Source organism: Pelmatolapia mariae, linkage group LG17, assembly GCF_036321145.2.
Source record: "Pelmatolapia mariae isolate MD_Pm_ZW linkage group LG17, Pm_UMD_F_2, whole genome shotgun sequence".
NCBI classification, from domain to species: Eukaryota; Metazoa; Chordata; class Actinopteri; order Cichliformes; family Cichlidae; genus Pelmatolapia; species Pelmatolapia mariae.
The window spans coordinates 35,213,097-35,229,715 of NC_086242.1; the positions used below are offsets into that span (position 1 = coordinate 35,213,097).

A 16,619-nucleotide genomic window follows, 5' to 3' on the forward strand; every position below is an offset into this window, starting at 1 on the left:
CTGTAGTCCTGAATATTTGTCACATTTATCATACAGTATACAGCCAAAAGTAATGAATTCCTTTAACCTGCTATCTTGTGTAATCCTGTGACTCTGACTTTAACCCTGTTATAATGTAATTTTTAATCAATTAATCATAAATGGTTTGATTAGCTGAGTCGGGTTTAATATATTGCCTCTGTATTAGTTTGCCATTACAGTATATTAATACTGTATTTGAGCAAAGATTTGAAAATAAACTGGTATTACAGCAAAAACAAAAATGTGACAAGTGAAATGTTGAACAAGGATTCTAAAGCTGCTTAAACTAATGTCTGTTAAGTCAAGAATTTATGAAACAATAATTTAAAAACTTACTTTTTCAGGTTGAACAGTATGGGTAATAGGGTTGTGACAAACATAGCACAGGTCATAGAACAGGTCAGGAGAAAGGTACAGTAGTGAGTGTCTACAGTAATCTGTAAAACATAGTGGAACACTGTCATGGATTGGCCTCCCCAGAGCCCAGACCTACAACATTACTGAAGCAGTGTGGGATAATTTTAACAGAACAGAACAAAAGTCAGTCGAAATCCAAAAAGCTTTGGAATGTCATTCAAGAAGCCTCAGACTGCTACCAACAGACTGCTACTTTTAGCTACTCTGTTATGTATAAGGAGTTACTACAGCTGTATGTATGATTTGGGAGTTTTATTTTGCCAGATGCCCTTCCTGAAGACTACTTGAAGAAATTACTGCAGAGCTCCACTATTTTAACCAAACATGGAGCTTTGAGAAAACACACGCTCGCATGCATGCACACACACAAGAACAGAGAGAAAAATCATCTTTGATAGCACAACTGTATTTGTGATTCCACCTAAGAAGGGTTAAGTGAATTAAACTGACAGAGATTGGTCTTATTTTATTTTTATTTCAATATGACCTAAAACAAAATGTTGCAAAAATATTACTGAGAGACTGAGAGAAAGATGACTAGATCAAAGGAAAAAGAAAGGGAGAGAAGACTGACTCTCACGGACAGCATTCCTTACTCATGACTGTATAAGGAGAAGGAGTCAGGCATCATAAGACCATGCTAACACACACACACTGGCCCTCCCCTCCCTCTCTGTTATTTCTATACTGTTAGTCAAGTGCTTAGTGAGGCAGCTCATTCAGTCCCTTTAATTTATTTTGACTTCAGAGGAATTTTTTTATGACAGTGTGTGGAATTGAAAGACTTTTGTTGTGCAGTCATTTTAATGTAAAACTTTGATGTGAGACATCCTATTTCAAATCAAATCAAATCAAATCAAATCACTTTTATTGTCACATCACATGTGCAGGTACACTGGTACAGTACATGTGAGTGAAATTCTTGTGTGCGAGCTTCACAAGCAACAGAGTTGTGCAAAATACAATAATGTAAAACAAGCAAAATATAAAAATGGCTAATCTAAAAAGTAATAAATATATGTACAATATGTAAAGGTATATTTGCGTGACGTGTTAAACTGCCCTGCAGTTCGAGCTTCCTGCATTTCTTTTCTGTTATGCTTTTGTTTTGTTTCTTGGGGTTTGCAGTTTTAAATACATCTATGTAAAATATAAGTTATATAGTTTTCAGGTTCAAGCTCTGTCATGGTTTGCGGGTTTATTTGAGCCAGTGTTGTTGGGGATCTTCCAGAACTGATCGAGTTATAAATGCAGGAAAGAAATGGCTGACTTTCTGACTTTCATGCTCAAAAGAATATTACAATCTCTGTAATCATGTTTCCATAAATTGCTGCAGAAATGAGAGAGGACTTTTGCACCACACTTGATCCAAGCATAGTGCAGTGTATTTTTTTTTAACAAGCGGTTAAAGTTTGTGTAGTTGATTGAAAATCGCTCTTTTGTTGTGCTTTTCATAACATTTTAAGTCTCCACTAAAGTACATTTTTAAGTATGGAGTAAATGTTGCTTTTTAACCTGATTTTGAGTGTCTCCATGTCTTAAATGTGCACTGATTCGACCTAATGTTGAATAGATGACTACTGTCTATAGCTACAGCTCCACATAAAGCCAGTCTTTGTCTCCACACTCTTCTGTACATTTAGTGGTTTCGGACGACGCGTTTTCTGCCTAAAGATGTGCTTGAGGTTAACAATAAGAGGGACTGTCTCCTAGTTCTTGGCTTCAAAGGAATGCTCTATGTTGTACTTTGCATCCCACAGGAAAGTGCACCCTCTTTTACAATAGCTGTGATAACAGAGGCCAAAAGCAGTGTAACATAAAGCCAAGTGTCATTCTCTACATATTTGTAGAAGGTTGGTCGATGGTCAGATTAGTAACCTGCTGCTGAACTCTGGTGAGCTTCAACGTTTCAGATGTTTACAGTTAAAGACTGTTCAATACTTTTACTGGCATTTTAGTGATATTTCATAACATCTCATAATGCTTCAGGTCGCAAAGGTCTCTCAGCCAGTTCCATAACATCCATAGTAGTATTGTAATTTGGAGTTTCAATACCCACAATTTTACTAAATGTGTTTAGATAGAGGTATTTTAACCCACAGTTATTGCTCATTGCCTTTCTTTTGAAAATGTTTTTTTTTAACCCTAAAGTAGGATGTAAAGAGGGTTCAACCTTCATTAAGGAGCGAGTGAATTTAAGGAACTTGATCAGAAATCTAAATAATCTTGGCTGTGCTGAAGTTGGATCATCTAGACTGTTAGTTTATGTATACAGTAGCTCAAATCAGATGCCTGTCCACAAATGCTTCTATTTTCTTGGCAATTTTTTTTGTCAGTTTCACTTATTTTATTTTAAGAGAGAGTGGGTGGAAAATTGCCAACAAACCACTGAGGTTTTCTCCAACACTCACTCAGCAGGGTCTCTTTGATTTCATAATACTGCTGAATCTCAAACAGTCCAGCTGCAACTTGACATTTGTTTTCTAATCCTCTCTGGTTGCATTTTAGCCAACAGATACAGAAGCAGCAGCAGCTCTGGTACCTGAATGTACCAGCTGTACCAACTATATTATTCATGACTTTCTTCCAGCAGCAAATAACTCACATTTTTTCTCCAGTGTTAACAAACCGCTTTTTTTTTTTTTTTTTTTTTTAAAGTTAAAGATATAATGAACCAACTGTGCTTTATTTTATTTATTTTTTTTTTTAAATTTCACATGTTCACTCCTCATCTCCCTTTACCCTTGAACTGAATTTGGACATCATCTTTCTGTGATGATTAAAACAGACTGACACAATTTCTGTATCACATCTGGTATTGCTGATCCTGTGGGGACCGCAATCTAATTACTCAAAATTTGGGGAATGACAAATCCCCGTAATCTCAGTTTGTGCTTTTTAGCATGATTGGTAAGGGTTTGGGTGAGGATAGTAGTAGTTATGGTTAAGTGAAGTTTCCAGGTATAATATCAAAGTGTGAAATGGTGGTAAAATGGCTCTACCCTGTCTACCTTTTTGTTGTGCACTTGGCTGTTATTCTTCGTCCTTGTTCTCTTATTCTACCTCTGTCCTTATTTGGAGCATGTAGACAGTTTGTATAACATGTGGTTTGAGTTTCCCCATGTTTGTTTTGAAGGTACAATAAAGAGTGTTTACTACAAGGAAAAAAAATGAAAGGAATCCTGATAAAGTTTATTGCACTTTAAGTTTCCCGACTGAGCCAAGGAGCTGTATGTTTTCATTAGGCAAGGTCTCAGCTAGATAAAGATGCTGTAAATCAGTTTAATCTTAGGTTTGCTTCATATTCTCAAACTCTGTACTGCTAGATATTCTTGTCTCCATGGGTGTTTTATTTTTTTTTTATTTTTTTGTTCTAGGTATAAAGACTACAGGGAACCCCCATGGTCTCCAGACGCGTACCAGTTCTCCAAACAGTACTGGTGTGTCCTGGCTGCAAGGCTCGCCTTCGTCATTCTGTTCCAGGTGCAATTTCAGTGTATTACTCAGTTTCTGTTCCTTTCTTTTTTAAAATCCTGTCTGCATTTGCAGTGATGCATATAAAAGAAACGCATGCCCGTGTGTGTGTTTGTGTGGCCAGTCATTCCAAACTGAGTGGATCACACTCTGCTCTCATTATGGTCAGGAAAACAACCAGATGCTTCAAGTCTCACTAAAACATGTTTCTCAAATGTCCTTGGACAAGTTGTTAAAGTTTCATTCTTTATTTTTGTTAAGAAATAATCATGTCCAGATTTCAGGCACTATACAGTTGCTCTTAAACTTTTGGTTCAATAGTTTTTTTGCGATGTGAATGGAACAGTGAGAAATCATTTTTAGTTTTACCTACTTACGTCCTTTATCCGTGATTTCTGCAATTTCCACTAAAAATCCTACTCCTATAAATCGTAACCGAGTCAAATTTGATAAACATAGATTGAGTTTATACAATAGAAAAAAAAAGGATATTGTCCTCATAAATATACAGTTATTCCCGCATAATTATGACTTTTGACAAACAAAAATGCATTTCCATAAACTTGGAGTTAATTCATTAAAATATATAGGAGCAGGAGCCGCTTTGTGAAGCCCATGTTCCTCAACCACATTTGAATATGGTGACCAAGAAGGACATCTCTCTTCCGACCAATGATGTATACATATATGGCCTACGTATACATACGCATATATGTAGTATGCCAAAGGCAGAGGAGATGAGGAGTCGTAGGCGTTCACTTGCTGTGGAGGGACATTAATATCCATGCCTGCACCTAGAATCAAGATATGAAGCACCATACCGATGGCTTATAAATGGAGAACGCAACACAAAGGAAACAGACAACGCATCTGCCATCTTTAAAAAAAGGTTATTGTCTTCCTCCTCACTTTAAGCCTCATTTTTTGAACTGAAGTTGAGGGTCTAACAGACGAAAATGTACTAAGCATGTGACCTTTCTGTCTCCAGACATCAGACATGAGCCGGCTGAACAACGTCATCTGGCTATAAGCCAACATTATGCCAGCTAATGCTAGCTGCATTAGTTAAAACTATCTGAAATAGATGGATAAATTGTTGTCCTGAATAAACTTTCATATGGCATCAGAATGTAATCAAACTGTTTGTCAGAGGGAAATTGTAATTTTTACGACCCTTAAACCTAACAACAGGAAAAACAGCAGCATCTCTCACTCATTGGCCCACGTTGGACTCTTTTCAGAATGTTTCACCCAGCACTGACAGCTCAGGTTAACAATAGACTGACGGCCTGCGCAGATAGGAAAAAGTCCGGAGTCACTTTGGTATCTGAGTACACTCACTACCAGTGTTGGTCAAGTTACTTGAAAAAAGTAATCAGTAACTAATTACTTCCCCCAAAAAGTAATCCCGTTACTTTACTGATTACTTATTTTCAAAAGTAATTAGTTACTTAGTTACTTTTTAAAAACATGATTTACAACCTGAATAGGTGATAAAGCAATAGATCTTTCAGCCCAATTCTACTTTCTGCCTACTCCATCATATAAAATGTAATCAAATGGAAAAAGTCTTTTTAAAATTTGTTTTTATTAGTTTTAATCTTTATGACTTGACTTTATGCATCAAGCAAAAATTAAATTATATGCAACATTCTCTGACTGGAAGAAATTTGTTTAACATTTAAATCTATTTTCTGCACATTCCCGCTCATAAAATAAAATTGGTTTTTGTGTTTACACTCAGTGTATCAAATAGATGCAAGTAAAACACAGCAGAAAATAAATAAAATCAAAGACTCAGCGGTCCTGTTGCTCTATTTTCACCTGCATAGCAGGAGTGGGGCAGGCAGAGGTTTGCCCTGGTGCAGGTGTGCCGCAGCGGTCAGTGGAAGAATCTGCGAGTGTGTCTGTGAATTTCCCATTCCCTGGTAGCGTACTCGGTGCTTGCTTGGAAGTTTAGGGGTTTTTTTCGCTGTAAAAAGAAGTTTTCTTCCCACGCAGTGAACAGCGGACGCTAATGTTTTTGTCACTTTTTACGGAATTAAGCTCAAAGTAAGGTCAGTACTTCCACGCTTTAAACACTGCACGGGCATACTCTCTCCCGCACTCGATATATTATCCATTGTTGATCTGCACACAGCTGGTTGCCACGAACGTCGCACTCACTTACGTCATTGTCATGAGACACTCACAAAAAAAATCACGGTTTTAGTAACGCAGTAATGCAGCGTGCTTACGGGAAAGTAACGGTAATCTAATTACCTTTTTTACAATAGTAATCCCTTACTTTACTCGTTACTTGAAAAAAGTAATCGGATTACAGTAACGCGTTACTGCCCATCTCGGCTCACTACAGATGAATGCAATCTGCAATCTTACTGACGTGTAGCGGTGAAAAATTTACACACTGTACCTTCCCGTTCTGATCACTTGAACTGGTTTGTCTTTGATTTGACCAAAGACCTCAAAGTTGCACAAAGGCAAACATCAGCTTCTGCGTTAAACTGGTCCAAATTGCTATCAGGGATCATCACTGATCAGCTGGTTCTCAGGTATAACCCAGTGGACAATTGTAATAGTGCCAGGATCCATAATTTCAACTTTGGCGTGTTACTCTAGCCGCATATATATTTTGACATAATGGCTCAGTGACATCGATATGGTTGATATACAGTATGTCACTGTCACAGTTATCATCAATCTCACTTGTTTCCACATGCATCAATCTTTCTATCACTTATATTCCCACTTTTCTCCTATCCTTCAAGAACCTGGTGATGTTCCTCAGCCTCGTGGTTGCCTGGGTGATTCCTGATGTTCCCAAAACCGTCGTGGAGCAGCTCAAAAGGGAAAAGAAGCTCCTGGTCGATGTCTTTTTACAGGAGGAGAAGGAGAAATTACAACTCATCCAGAGCCTGTTTGCCAAGGATGCCACCCTCCACCCCAGCGGCAACACGCTCCCCCCAGGGCAGGATCTGCCGATCCCGGGTCGCTACAGTACTTTACCATCGGGGCCCACAGCTGGAGAGGACCGAGGAGGAGGAGGGCCAAGGGCAAGATGCAGGGCAGCCAGTTTCAGCCAGTTCAACAGGAATATTGCCTCTTCGCCCATGAAGGAAAACGAGAATTCAAAACACACAGCGGTGTGAGATGAAACACACGTTACGGGGGTGCTTCAGCTGGTTCTATGGATTGTCACTCGGGTGACTCGGTCCATGTATGTCTTTTCTGTGTCTTTTGTGTCCCGGTATGTGTGGCTTACCTTTTGAACATAAAGTTTAAATTCACTGATATGTGAGTGGTTGACTCTGCAATGTTCACATTGATTGACTAAATGGTATGAGCGTGTGTGTGTATGTATGTGTTGTTCCTACTCTCACTGACTGTTTACCTGAAAGAGTTGTCGTTTTTACTTTTTGGTCAAAATAGTGAGGCATACTAGCTTCATAGCGTAGAGAAGCAATAATCATCATGTTAGGTTAAACAACTAAATGTTGCAGGAACCTGGAAGAGGCTGGAGATGAAGAGAGGACTATGAACTAATGGGTAGTCTTAATAAGCATTTAACCAACATGATTAAACTGACGGACATTGTGGCTCCTCATTAGGGCTGTCAATAGTTTCCTGCTTTATGTGCTTATGCTATTCATGTATTTTTGTTTACAGAATTTGTAGCATTTGAAAAATACCACATTTTCTGTACTCTTCTCTTTAGAATTCAGGAATATACTTTGAACCCCTTTTTTCAGAATTCACTAAAATTGCCACTAAAGATTCAGCTGCTGGTCATTGTTTCTCTTTACCTTACCCTGAGTTTAAAATGATGGAAAAATGCTAATGTGACAAACCATGTTTATGGCACTCATTTCAGTTGAAGCTGTCGTGACAACTTTCAGCTGACTGTTGAATGACTTTAATAACTTGTGAATGCAAAGGAAAAGCCATCTCTTTTATAGACTGAGTCAGGTGAAAATGATCACACTGTGTCTTATTGACAGCGAAACAAAAGGCATTAGCTGTCCTTTATTATGAAATACCTGACAGTGTACCTTGACATTCCTTCAGGTAAGTAATCAATCTGAGCCCGTTCTGCTTAAACTGAAGACCTTAACGTGGACTTAACATGCCCATTTAGTGGAAATCTGCATCTTCACACACACACAGATTTCTTTGATTGCGGTTAAATCACGTTTTGTTTTTTTATTAGCTTGTTAGCTAGCTAATATGTAAAATGTTAACCCTAAGGTTCCTGTATTATGAAGGCAGTTCCATTCTCAACAAGTTACATGCAATGGTAACTTATGTTGTAATTTATGCAGCAGACCTAATCTGCTGCGGCGCAGATTATACTCTAGATTAAATATGAACACGTAAGAAATCACTGCCTGCTGACCAATCAGTTCTCTGGAAAATAATATCCCTCTGACTTTGGCAGGAAACTGTTTTACAAAAATTACTCCTTTTAAAACAGGGCACCCATTTGTCTTTGTAGACCTAATATCAAATTGGCGTGTACCTTTGAATTCTGTTTTTATATTTATTCTATTTACTCATTCAAATAGCAACATGACTGCAACTGAAATAATGAAAAATGAAATTTTCTGATGTACTTTCAGACCAATAGAGCGGTGATATTGGTAAGCCTGTTAACTTAGCCCGTACAATCAGCATTTTTGCTAGCTTTCCTTATTGACTTTAAATATGCCCAATTTTATTAACATAAAAGGTATTCACAGATTTTACTGACCAAAGCAATTCAGGAAGAGACACATTTATACAGCGCTTTCCCCCTCTCACAGTCATCCTCTCACTATTGTATTATTCTGATATGATAGTTATGTCTTCCAGATGCTCTGCTGCAGTAGAATTTTCCATGTTTGTGATTGGTCAGATGATGCCAGCACCAACCTTTTCATGTGAATGTGCTCTTAGCCAGATTGATGAAGCCTGGGTTAAAATATCCTGACATCCCAGGTACATCAAACTTGCTTTGTAGTAAAGACCCCAGGTCTGTTGGTGTATAGTTAAATGACATACAGATTAAAAGAGCTTTTGCATGTTATTCAAAAATTAAATTCTAAGAAATATAAGCTGTGATCATATTGTAGCTAATGTACATGAAATGGCATAAAACAGCTTCTCAGCAGGCAGTTCCTTTGCAGTCATTGATCGTCTCTTGGAAGTCAATGTTCATCGATGTACCTACTGAAAAAGTCCATAGCTATGTAGCCTACAAATGTTAATTTAACAGATGGTCTCCAAACAAGCCCGCTTGTTGATGGTGTAGAATTTGTGATTTTAGAAAATGTGTCCCTTTATAACATCCAGTATCTTGCAAGACCTTAAGCTGTTAAGCTACTTTCTTTTATTCAGACAATGTTAATGTGATGTGCATATCATACTGGAGTAAATAAGTTCCCATCATGAAGTAGCGCTCACTCATAACCAAATCTGAGAAGGTTGAATTTGCAAAGAGGTGTTAAAATTAAATGGACAAAGCTACACTGAACACAACATTTTTAAACATCACACATCCATATCAGCATTATTGCTATCTGATATTCCAACAGTTAATACTGTTGTCAGCAAACAATTTGAATGTGCAAAGAATGCAGCTAAGATTAGTTTTTATTTGGATTTCTTCATGTTTAGCGTTTAGGACCCTAGTGGATGAGAAGCCAGCAGTTATCCCATAAAAGCAAGTGTCAGTGAGAGAGGCTGATTATGTGACAGACCTACAAAAGTCATGTGCTCTATAGATGAAAAATGTAAAGGCTATGGTTAGTGGGTTTTTTTGTTTGTTTTGTTTTGTTTTTAATTTTTGTTTTTTTGTTTTTTTTAAAGGGTGAATGCATCATGTACTGTAGTCTGAATACTTTCAGTATTGATGAATCCCCGCAAGACTGCATCTTCTTTTTAAATTCTTGAATTGATGAAGCTTATTAGCTTAGCTTGGTAACTTATTTCAACACCTATGAAATTCAGCTCCTGTACACTTGGTGCTGTGTTCATCCTACATTACAGAAGAAGGTCTGTCATGAGGTATGTTAAATATCTATTTTGTCACAGTAATTGTGATCAGTCTGTGTTTCATAACATGAAATAGACATGGTATTTCCAGTAGGAGTAGACCCGCAAGCTACTATAAACTATTTGTAGGTGTCACGAGATATTAGACTGCTCAATTAACCAAAACTGCTTCAATTCACGCCCTCTTGGGAAAAAAAAAATACGGAGGGAAAGTGTTGTTAATTTTAATCTTCACAGATTTAACAGTGTGGAAGAATCACTCCTGCTGCTAATGTGTATTGCTGGCCAGCTGCATATTGTATACTTTTCAAGGATGTGTGATGGGACAGTGAATCTTCACTGGAATGAAAGGGTACTTTCTTGACACTCGATATCTAGTTCTTGTAATAATGTTAATATGCCGACATGCTGTAAACCTTCAGTTCTGTTTCAGAGGCCTTGTAACTGCTCTTTACTTTGCATTTGTCACATCATCTGCCCATCTAATACTCAGTGACAGACTGTTAACTTTATTTGTATCGACTTTAGGAAGTTGTAATTAAGATCTATTTGTTAAACGACTTTCTGTTGTTCAAAAAATGTTGGTCCTAGTTTAAGATGGTGTACAAATTCCTAAATACAGAATTGTTAGATGGATTGGTTCTTCACATTGTGTGATGTGTACTTTTATCCCATAGTTCTGTTTATTTATTGATCTTTTTTTGGACCAGGTAGTCTTAGTGTGATTACTTGGTCAAAAGAAAAATACAACATGACGAATATATGAGGCTGTTAGAGCATGGCATTATCAGTAATGTCTTCTGGTAAATCCACATGAATAGACACTGGATGTGGCTTTTATTGACCAGTAAAAATCGGATGCACCAAAACTGCAACCGATGAAGAGAATAATCCTCATAAGGGAGTCTCTTCGTGCCTATGTCCAATGAAATACCAAATTAACTTAAAGATGGTTTGCTTCAAAGTACGTCTCATTCTGCCAAACACTGTCATAAAATCTGACGTCTCTTTGGACTCCAACAAAGGTTGTATTTCTACATTAAATTTATGAAACACAACTCTTTTGGATTGCTTATACTGCCCTGTATATGTCCATAAACACCTTGGTACAAAAGTTGTAGCAACTGTTGTTTTAGGGTTGTTTCTGATTATTTCTGCCACCTGGTGGACAAAAGATGCCCCGATACAGCTTTAAAAGTCTATCTTGTATTTTAACCATTGGTTTATGGTGATTTTCTGCAAATGCAAATTGCTGCAGAGAATTTTCCAGTGATGTAATACGTTAAATCTTACTGAGTGAAGTCACTCCTTTGCTGAACCGAAATATGAATTAATGGTTGAGTAGATGCAAAAATAAATACTGCACATTAGTAGCATCTGAGCTTTAACCAGATAAACAGTACTGTTTTGTAATTCAGTTTAATACAGCAGCCAACCAAAACCTGTAAAATGCAGTCTTTGTAATCAAAATTCATACATTATGACCAAAAAGAGGTGAAATAAACCTTTTAGGTGTGATCAACATAGGTTTGGCTGTGGCTTATAATGTGGAGAAAGCCATCTACTAGTTGGTGGTTTGAACCCTGGGGGCTCTCATACAGTCTGTAGGCCTAAGTATCCTTGGGCAAGATACAGAAACCCAGGTTGCTCTCTGATGCATTCATTGGAGTATAAATAGGAATACAATAGAAAAAACTTGGGTGTAGTTAAAAAAAATAAGTACTTATATGATTGTCTGTGAATGGACATGTTATGTAAAATACTTGTGTTCCTGCTTAAGAAGAAGTAGCGAAGCACTGTATAAAAACCAGTCCGTTTACCTTTACGTGTTAATCAAAACAACCAGCCCCCAACTTCTTCATCACAGTATATGTGTTATAAAACCTTTTATTGAGAAGGAAACTATCCATATAGACTAATATAGATCTTTTATACCAGAATAAGCTCAAGAAAAAAAAAAAAAACAGTATTTTTATCATGGTTTTTGGAGGCTGCCTTACAGCAGTAGTAGCTCTTACACTTTGGCCTCAATGTGCCTAGTGGCAAAATTAAAACATTTTGAAAGCCCCTGATAAGTCACTGTGGATATTTTGTCTGTTAAACCTGATAGGTATATCTGAAAAATTAATATCATGCGTGAAATTAGCACTGATCTCTACCCACATGTTTTTCTACATTCAAATATTTTCTTTCAAGGGAACTTTGACAACTTTTTTGCCAGCTTAAGTTGATATCAATTGATATCAACTTAAGTTGATATCAATTGATATCAACTTAAGTTGATATAAGATGTCCTCATGAAGATACAGATTCGTATTAGTTTGTGTGACTTAAAGTTTATGTTGCTAACTGATAATTGAATATCTGAATGGACAGCCAAGATACTTTCTACAACATAACTGCAAGAGAAAAGAGATGATGTGACACTTGGTAATATTTTTACTCTCTGACAGTATCCAGCAGCAAGTGTGAGCAAAGTTGCAGCTGCTCTTCCTTCTATCCCTGGACATGTGGTTACTGTTCATACTTTATCTGCTACAGCTGCTCATTCTATAGCGCTGTTGCATAGTGAGTCATTTCAACCTGTGATGCATCTGTGAAAGATCACCAGCCATCACAACAGTCATTCCATGTCCACACCGTTTCATCCATTTAAATCAAACAGTTCTAATCATAACAAACATAAAAACAATCATTGCTAGCTGTGTCATCCAAAGTCTGAAATTTTAGTCATAGATTTGTCTTGGCAGTGCTCTTTGGGAGAGGCAGTCAATCTCTATTTTTCTTTCTAAATGCTGTGACACGAACAGGTGCCTAACCGCGCAGCTGCAGCTGACGGTGCACAGACTCTTACCATAGTCACAACAAGCAGTGCATGATACTGTATCATACAACAGCACTGGTTAGGTGGTTAGGTGAAATGCAAATGGTATTGCAATGCAAGGTAAATATATTGTTCTTACATTTTTAAGAATTTATGTACAAAGACGGTTCGCAATGTTAGAGTGACACTAAACGAGGCTAATGGGTTTTGCCTCTCCCTGTGTGATGGGCTGTTGTCACAACAAACAAAGTGGAAAGTAATCAGATGACAGCTGTGTGAACCAATGTTGACAGACATGTTGTGATGCAGAAAATGAAAGGTTGCATGCAGGCTGTTCTCAGGTGTGTAGATGCCAGCCTGCAGAGATGGAAGGCTACTGGTGCTAGCACTACTAATGTTAGCCACACATGTATACTGTGCAAGGTTCCATACATTTCAGTGTCATTTAAAGCTTATTAACCAAGACTTTGACAGTCCCATAGATCTTGTATATACACCCCTAGTATCTTTATTGCCAATGTTTATTACAAGTATCATTAATTGGATTTGATTTTTCTCTTGATTAATCAACTACAAATTAGTCGCCAACAACATTCGTAGTAGTCACTCTAAAAATAAGAAACTACACCCGCAGATGATATTTAACAAAATGTGTAAATATGTTAGATTATGGCCTCATCAATAAGGATTATCCTTTGAATACTTCTTTAAAATAACATATTTCAGTCTGATGCTAGTGCAAGGTAAGAGCACACAGAATGTACTACAGTAAAGTAGTAATGTACTACAGTAAAGTAGTAATGTACTACAGTACTGTTTTTGCAAGCAATGTTAAATTTGACCATCAGCTAATGCTTAATATGGAAAATCCATTTGTTTACTGAAGAAGCTTTGAAAAAAAAGTTGTCTCTTTTGTGTAAGATATTTTAAGTGTTATCAGAATACTGATCAGATACAATATTACACATGTTTAACTGACTTATTAATTACAATATGTTGTTATTTGCATTGAGTAACTGACTATATAATAATCTGGCCCAACCCTGCAAACATGATTGCAACACAAGGCACACTCAGTAATTTCTGGAAATCAGACATCAACACCAAGTAATATGTACTACTGTTTGTGGCATTGCGCTTTCAAGTGTGTTGCAATGAAACACTATGAAAACATAGTTTTCCTTTTTGTAGTGTGAGGCCAAATAGGCATCCAACAACAACATAGCTAAGGAAAGCTAAACTTCACCACAGAAAAATGAGCTTGTGGTTACATCAGATGACTGATGCTGGAAATGAACATGCATGGGCACAAGTCTAGCAACCTCTTTTCTCTGCCAACTTGTCCCCAAAGCCAAAATGTGTGCCCTACCATGTTCTGTGCGACCAGTCCACAGGAAACACTAGAGCTAAACTAAGTCGACCTTCGTTCACCATTTGTCAGCAGGTTGAAACAGAAGAGAGCAACAACTCACAGAAATATGTGAATTATTCACGACCTCTTAATAATTAATCATGTGGTGGTAAGTGATGTGTTAAAATTACATAGCTACAACAAAGAAACAATGCTACTGGATAGTTAATTGGTAGCTGTGTTCTTGTGGGAACATAGTTTCCCTTGTGCTTAGATACTGACAAAAACAGTCTGGCTTAAAGCGGTAGTTACTTATTGAATATAAGACTCTTACTTTGGAGACTTGGGTTCAACTCCCTCATTGGACCATTACTTTAAAACATGAGGTTTTTATGTTTATTTTCAGCTATTGTGTGGTTAGGTGTACACCTAAAATGCTGGCTTCCAGCAGCATTCTGTTTTATAAATCTACAAGCAAAAACAGCCATATCTACCTGTGTAAGAGTGCAGTTAATTTTGCTTTGCTTGCTAAGCAGAAAGACAATTAGCAATGCTAACTAGCACAGTTTTGGTTATGTTTAGGTTAAAGAATCTTTCTGTTTGTTTTTTTTCCTTCAGTTTTACTTCCTCCTTCCATTTGATTACCAAATTTTTCTAATTAGCCATTTCAGCTTAGTATAGGCAGTCAGCATCTCCTGCCAGCTGCCAGGTTGCCTTTGTGCTTCATGAGCACAAAGAAATTACATTTCTTTGTTTCTTTAGTGGATTCATTGTGTACGTTTTTTTTCCTGTTCACATTTAGTTTCCAGATTCAGTATTCTCCATGTATGGACTTACCCCAGAAATACACTGGACATGACTGCCAGAGCTGATTGCTCCCAATTAAGACAGTGCTTGGATGTCTTCCAGTGTGTTCAGTCCTAGCATTGGCTTTCCACTCCATGTTGTTCAAAATAGGTCTGTTTTTATGGGAACTACATTATGCTGTACAGGAAAGAGTAAAAAGGCAGTTAGACACAGAAATGGGTGTCTGCTGAAATACTGGGTTGTTGTGAGAGACTCCACTCCTTTCTGGGCTATTTTGAACATCACCTGATGCAGGTATTAATACAAATGTCTGATTTAAAAAATCTTCAGTCTGTTGACCTCCCTAGTACAAAGCCAGAGGGAAGTAACGGCATGTGGTCAATTTTACAGAAAGATAAGGACGTACACCGGGTGATGCACACACAAACAAAAACATCTGCTTCCACTATTTAGGAATTCAAGATAATCTGGATCAGTTAAAAACAGACTTGCTGTCTGCAATCTACATGGATGTGTTACTGCACTCCCTCCTGGTTGAACAATTGGAAAATTTTATTACTGCTATATTTAAATAAATAGGTACTATACTCCAAAGATTATTTACTATTAGTTGACAACAACAAGTGGAGGATTTATATTACTGCTGGAAATATTTAAGGTTGAATTTGAATTATAGATGATGTATTTGAATTTCAGGAGTAGGACCACATCTCCATACACACCTCTTCCAGTCTGGTGTTCTTGTTTACGTTCTTGTTTACTTGCCCCACCCTCCCTGCAATTTCCAATTCATTTACTTCGCATTACTACATGGGGATCTGCCTGGCTCGAGAGCCTCAGCCAGTCCCCTGAGGCATTCCCCAAACCGCAGCCTCAATTCATGCTCAAGCCATCTGCCATTATCTACTAGAAATGCTGTCAAATCTAAATGAGGATGTGGTCCCAGCTAGTGTAATACTTTATATTCTGTTTAATTACCATCATCATATTCTATAAATCAGATGTTTGTAGTGGCTGTCCTGTGTGGACCACCTATCCATTAAATTAAAAAAAAAAAAAAAACCTAAAAGCTGAAAAACTCAGGTCTGCTTCTTTATTTGAAAATAAAGTAATATTAACATTTTTTGTTATCAAAAAGAAAATCAGCTGAATTAAAAAGCTCGAGCAGGGTGTAATATGGTTATTGGTTCATGCCATTGAAAAATGAATGTAGAGTGCTGGCAAAGTAGCTGGTTAAACAGATTGAGACAATGGCGTAAATGCTAACCTGAAAGCTCTGTGAGCCTTCATCTTGCCTGTTTCATTAGACCAGATATGGTCAGCTTGCCCAGTTCCACTCATCTCAACAAGAGATGGCCACACCCATACAAAGAGAGAGACAGAGACAGCTGCAGTTTCCTATGAGCACCAAACAAGCCCAACTTTCAGTGGCAGTAGCTGACTGTCTCACAAGGTGGCAGTAACGTATGGATCGATGGAAAAAGGTGAGAAGCTTTATGACAGCAATGTCCAAGATGAAAGTTGAGAGACATTGTTTTACTTTGGTATGTTAATTTATATCTATTTTTAGATTTGACAAGGCCTTGTCCTGACAAAACACCACTGGGTGATTGTCCATGAATTCACTGAGGCAATGGCGGTCCTGTTGGCTTCCCGCTCTACCCAGACAGCTCTCTTTGCCTAAGCCAAAGACGG

General features: G+C 37.6%; 1 protein-coding gene across 4 annotated transcripts in view; it reads left to right on the forward strand.

Annotated features, from left to right (window-relative positions):
• The window catches only part of ano2b (anoctamin 2b), a 78,966-nt gene extending 71,276 nt beyond the window's left edge, over positions 1-7,690 (forward strand). For all 4 annotated transcript variants that reach the window (XM_063460861.1, XM_063460862.1, XM_063460864.1 and 1 more), the window contains 2 exons: positions 3,816-3,921; positions 6,681-7,690. In XM_063460861.1, the coding sequence (XP_063316931.1) occupies positions 3,816-3,921; positions 6,681-7,061 (487 nt within the window). In that variant the 3' untranslated portion in view covers positions 7,062-7,690. The remainder of the gene's footprint in view (positions 1-3,815; positions 3,922-6,680) is intronic.
• Positions 7,691-16,619: the final 8,929 nt, after the last annotated feature.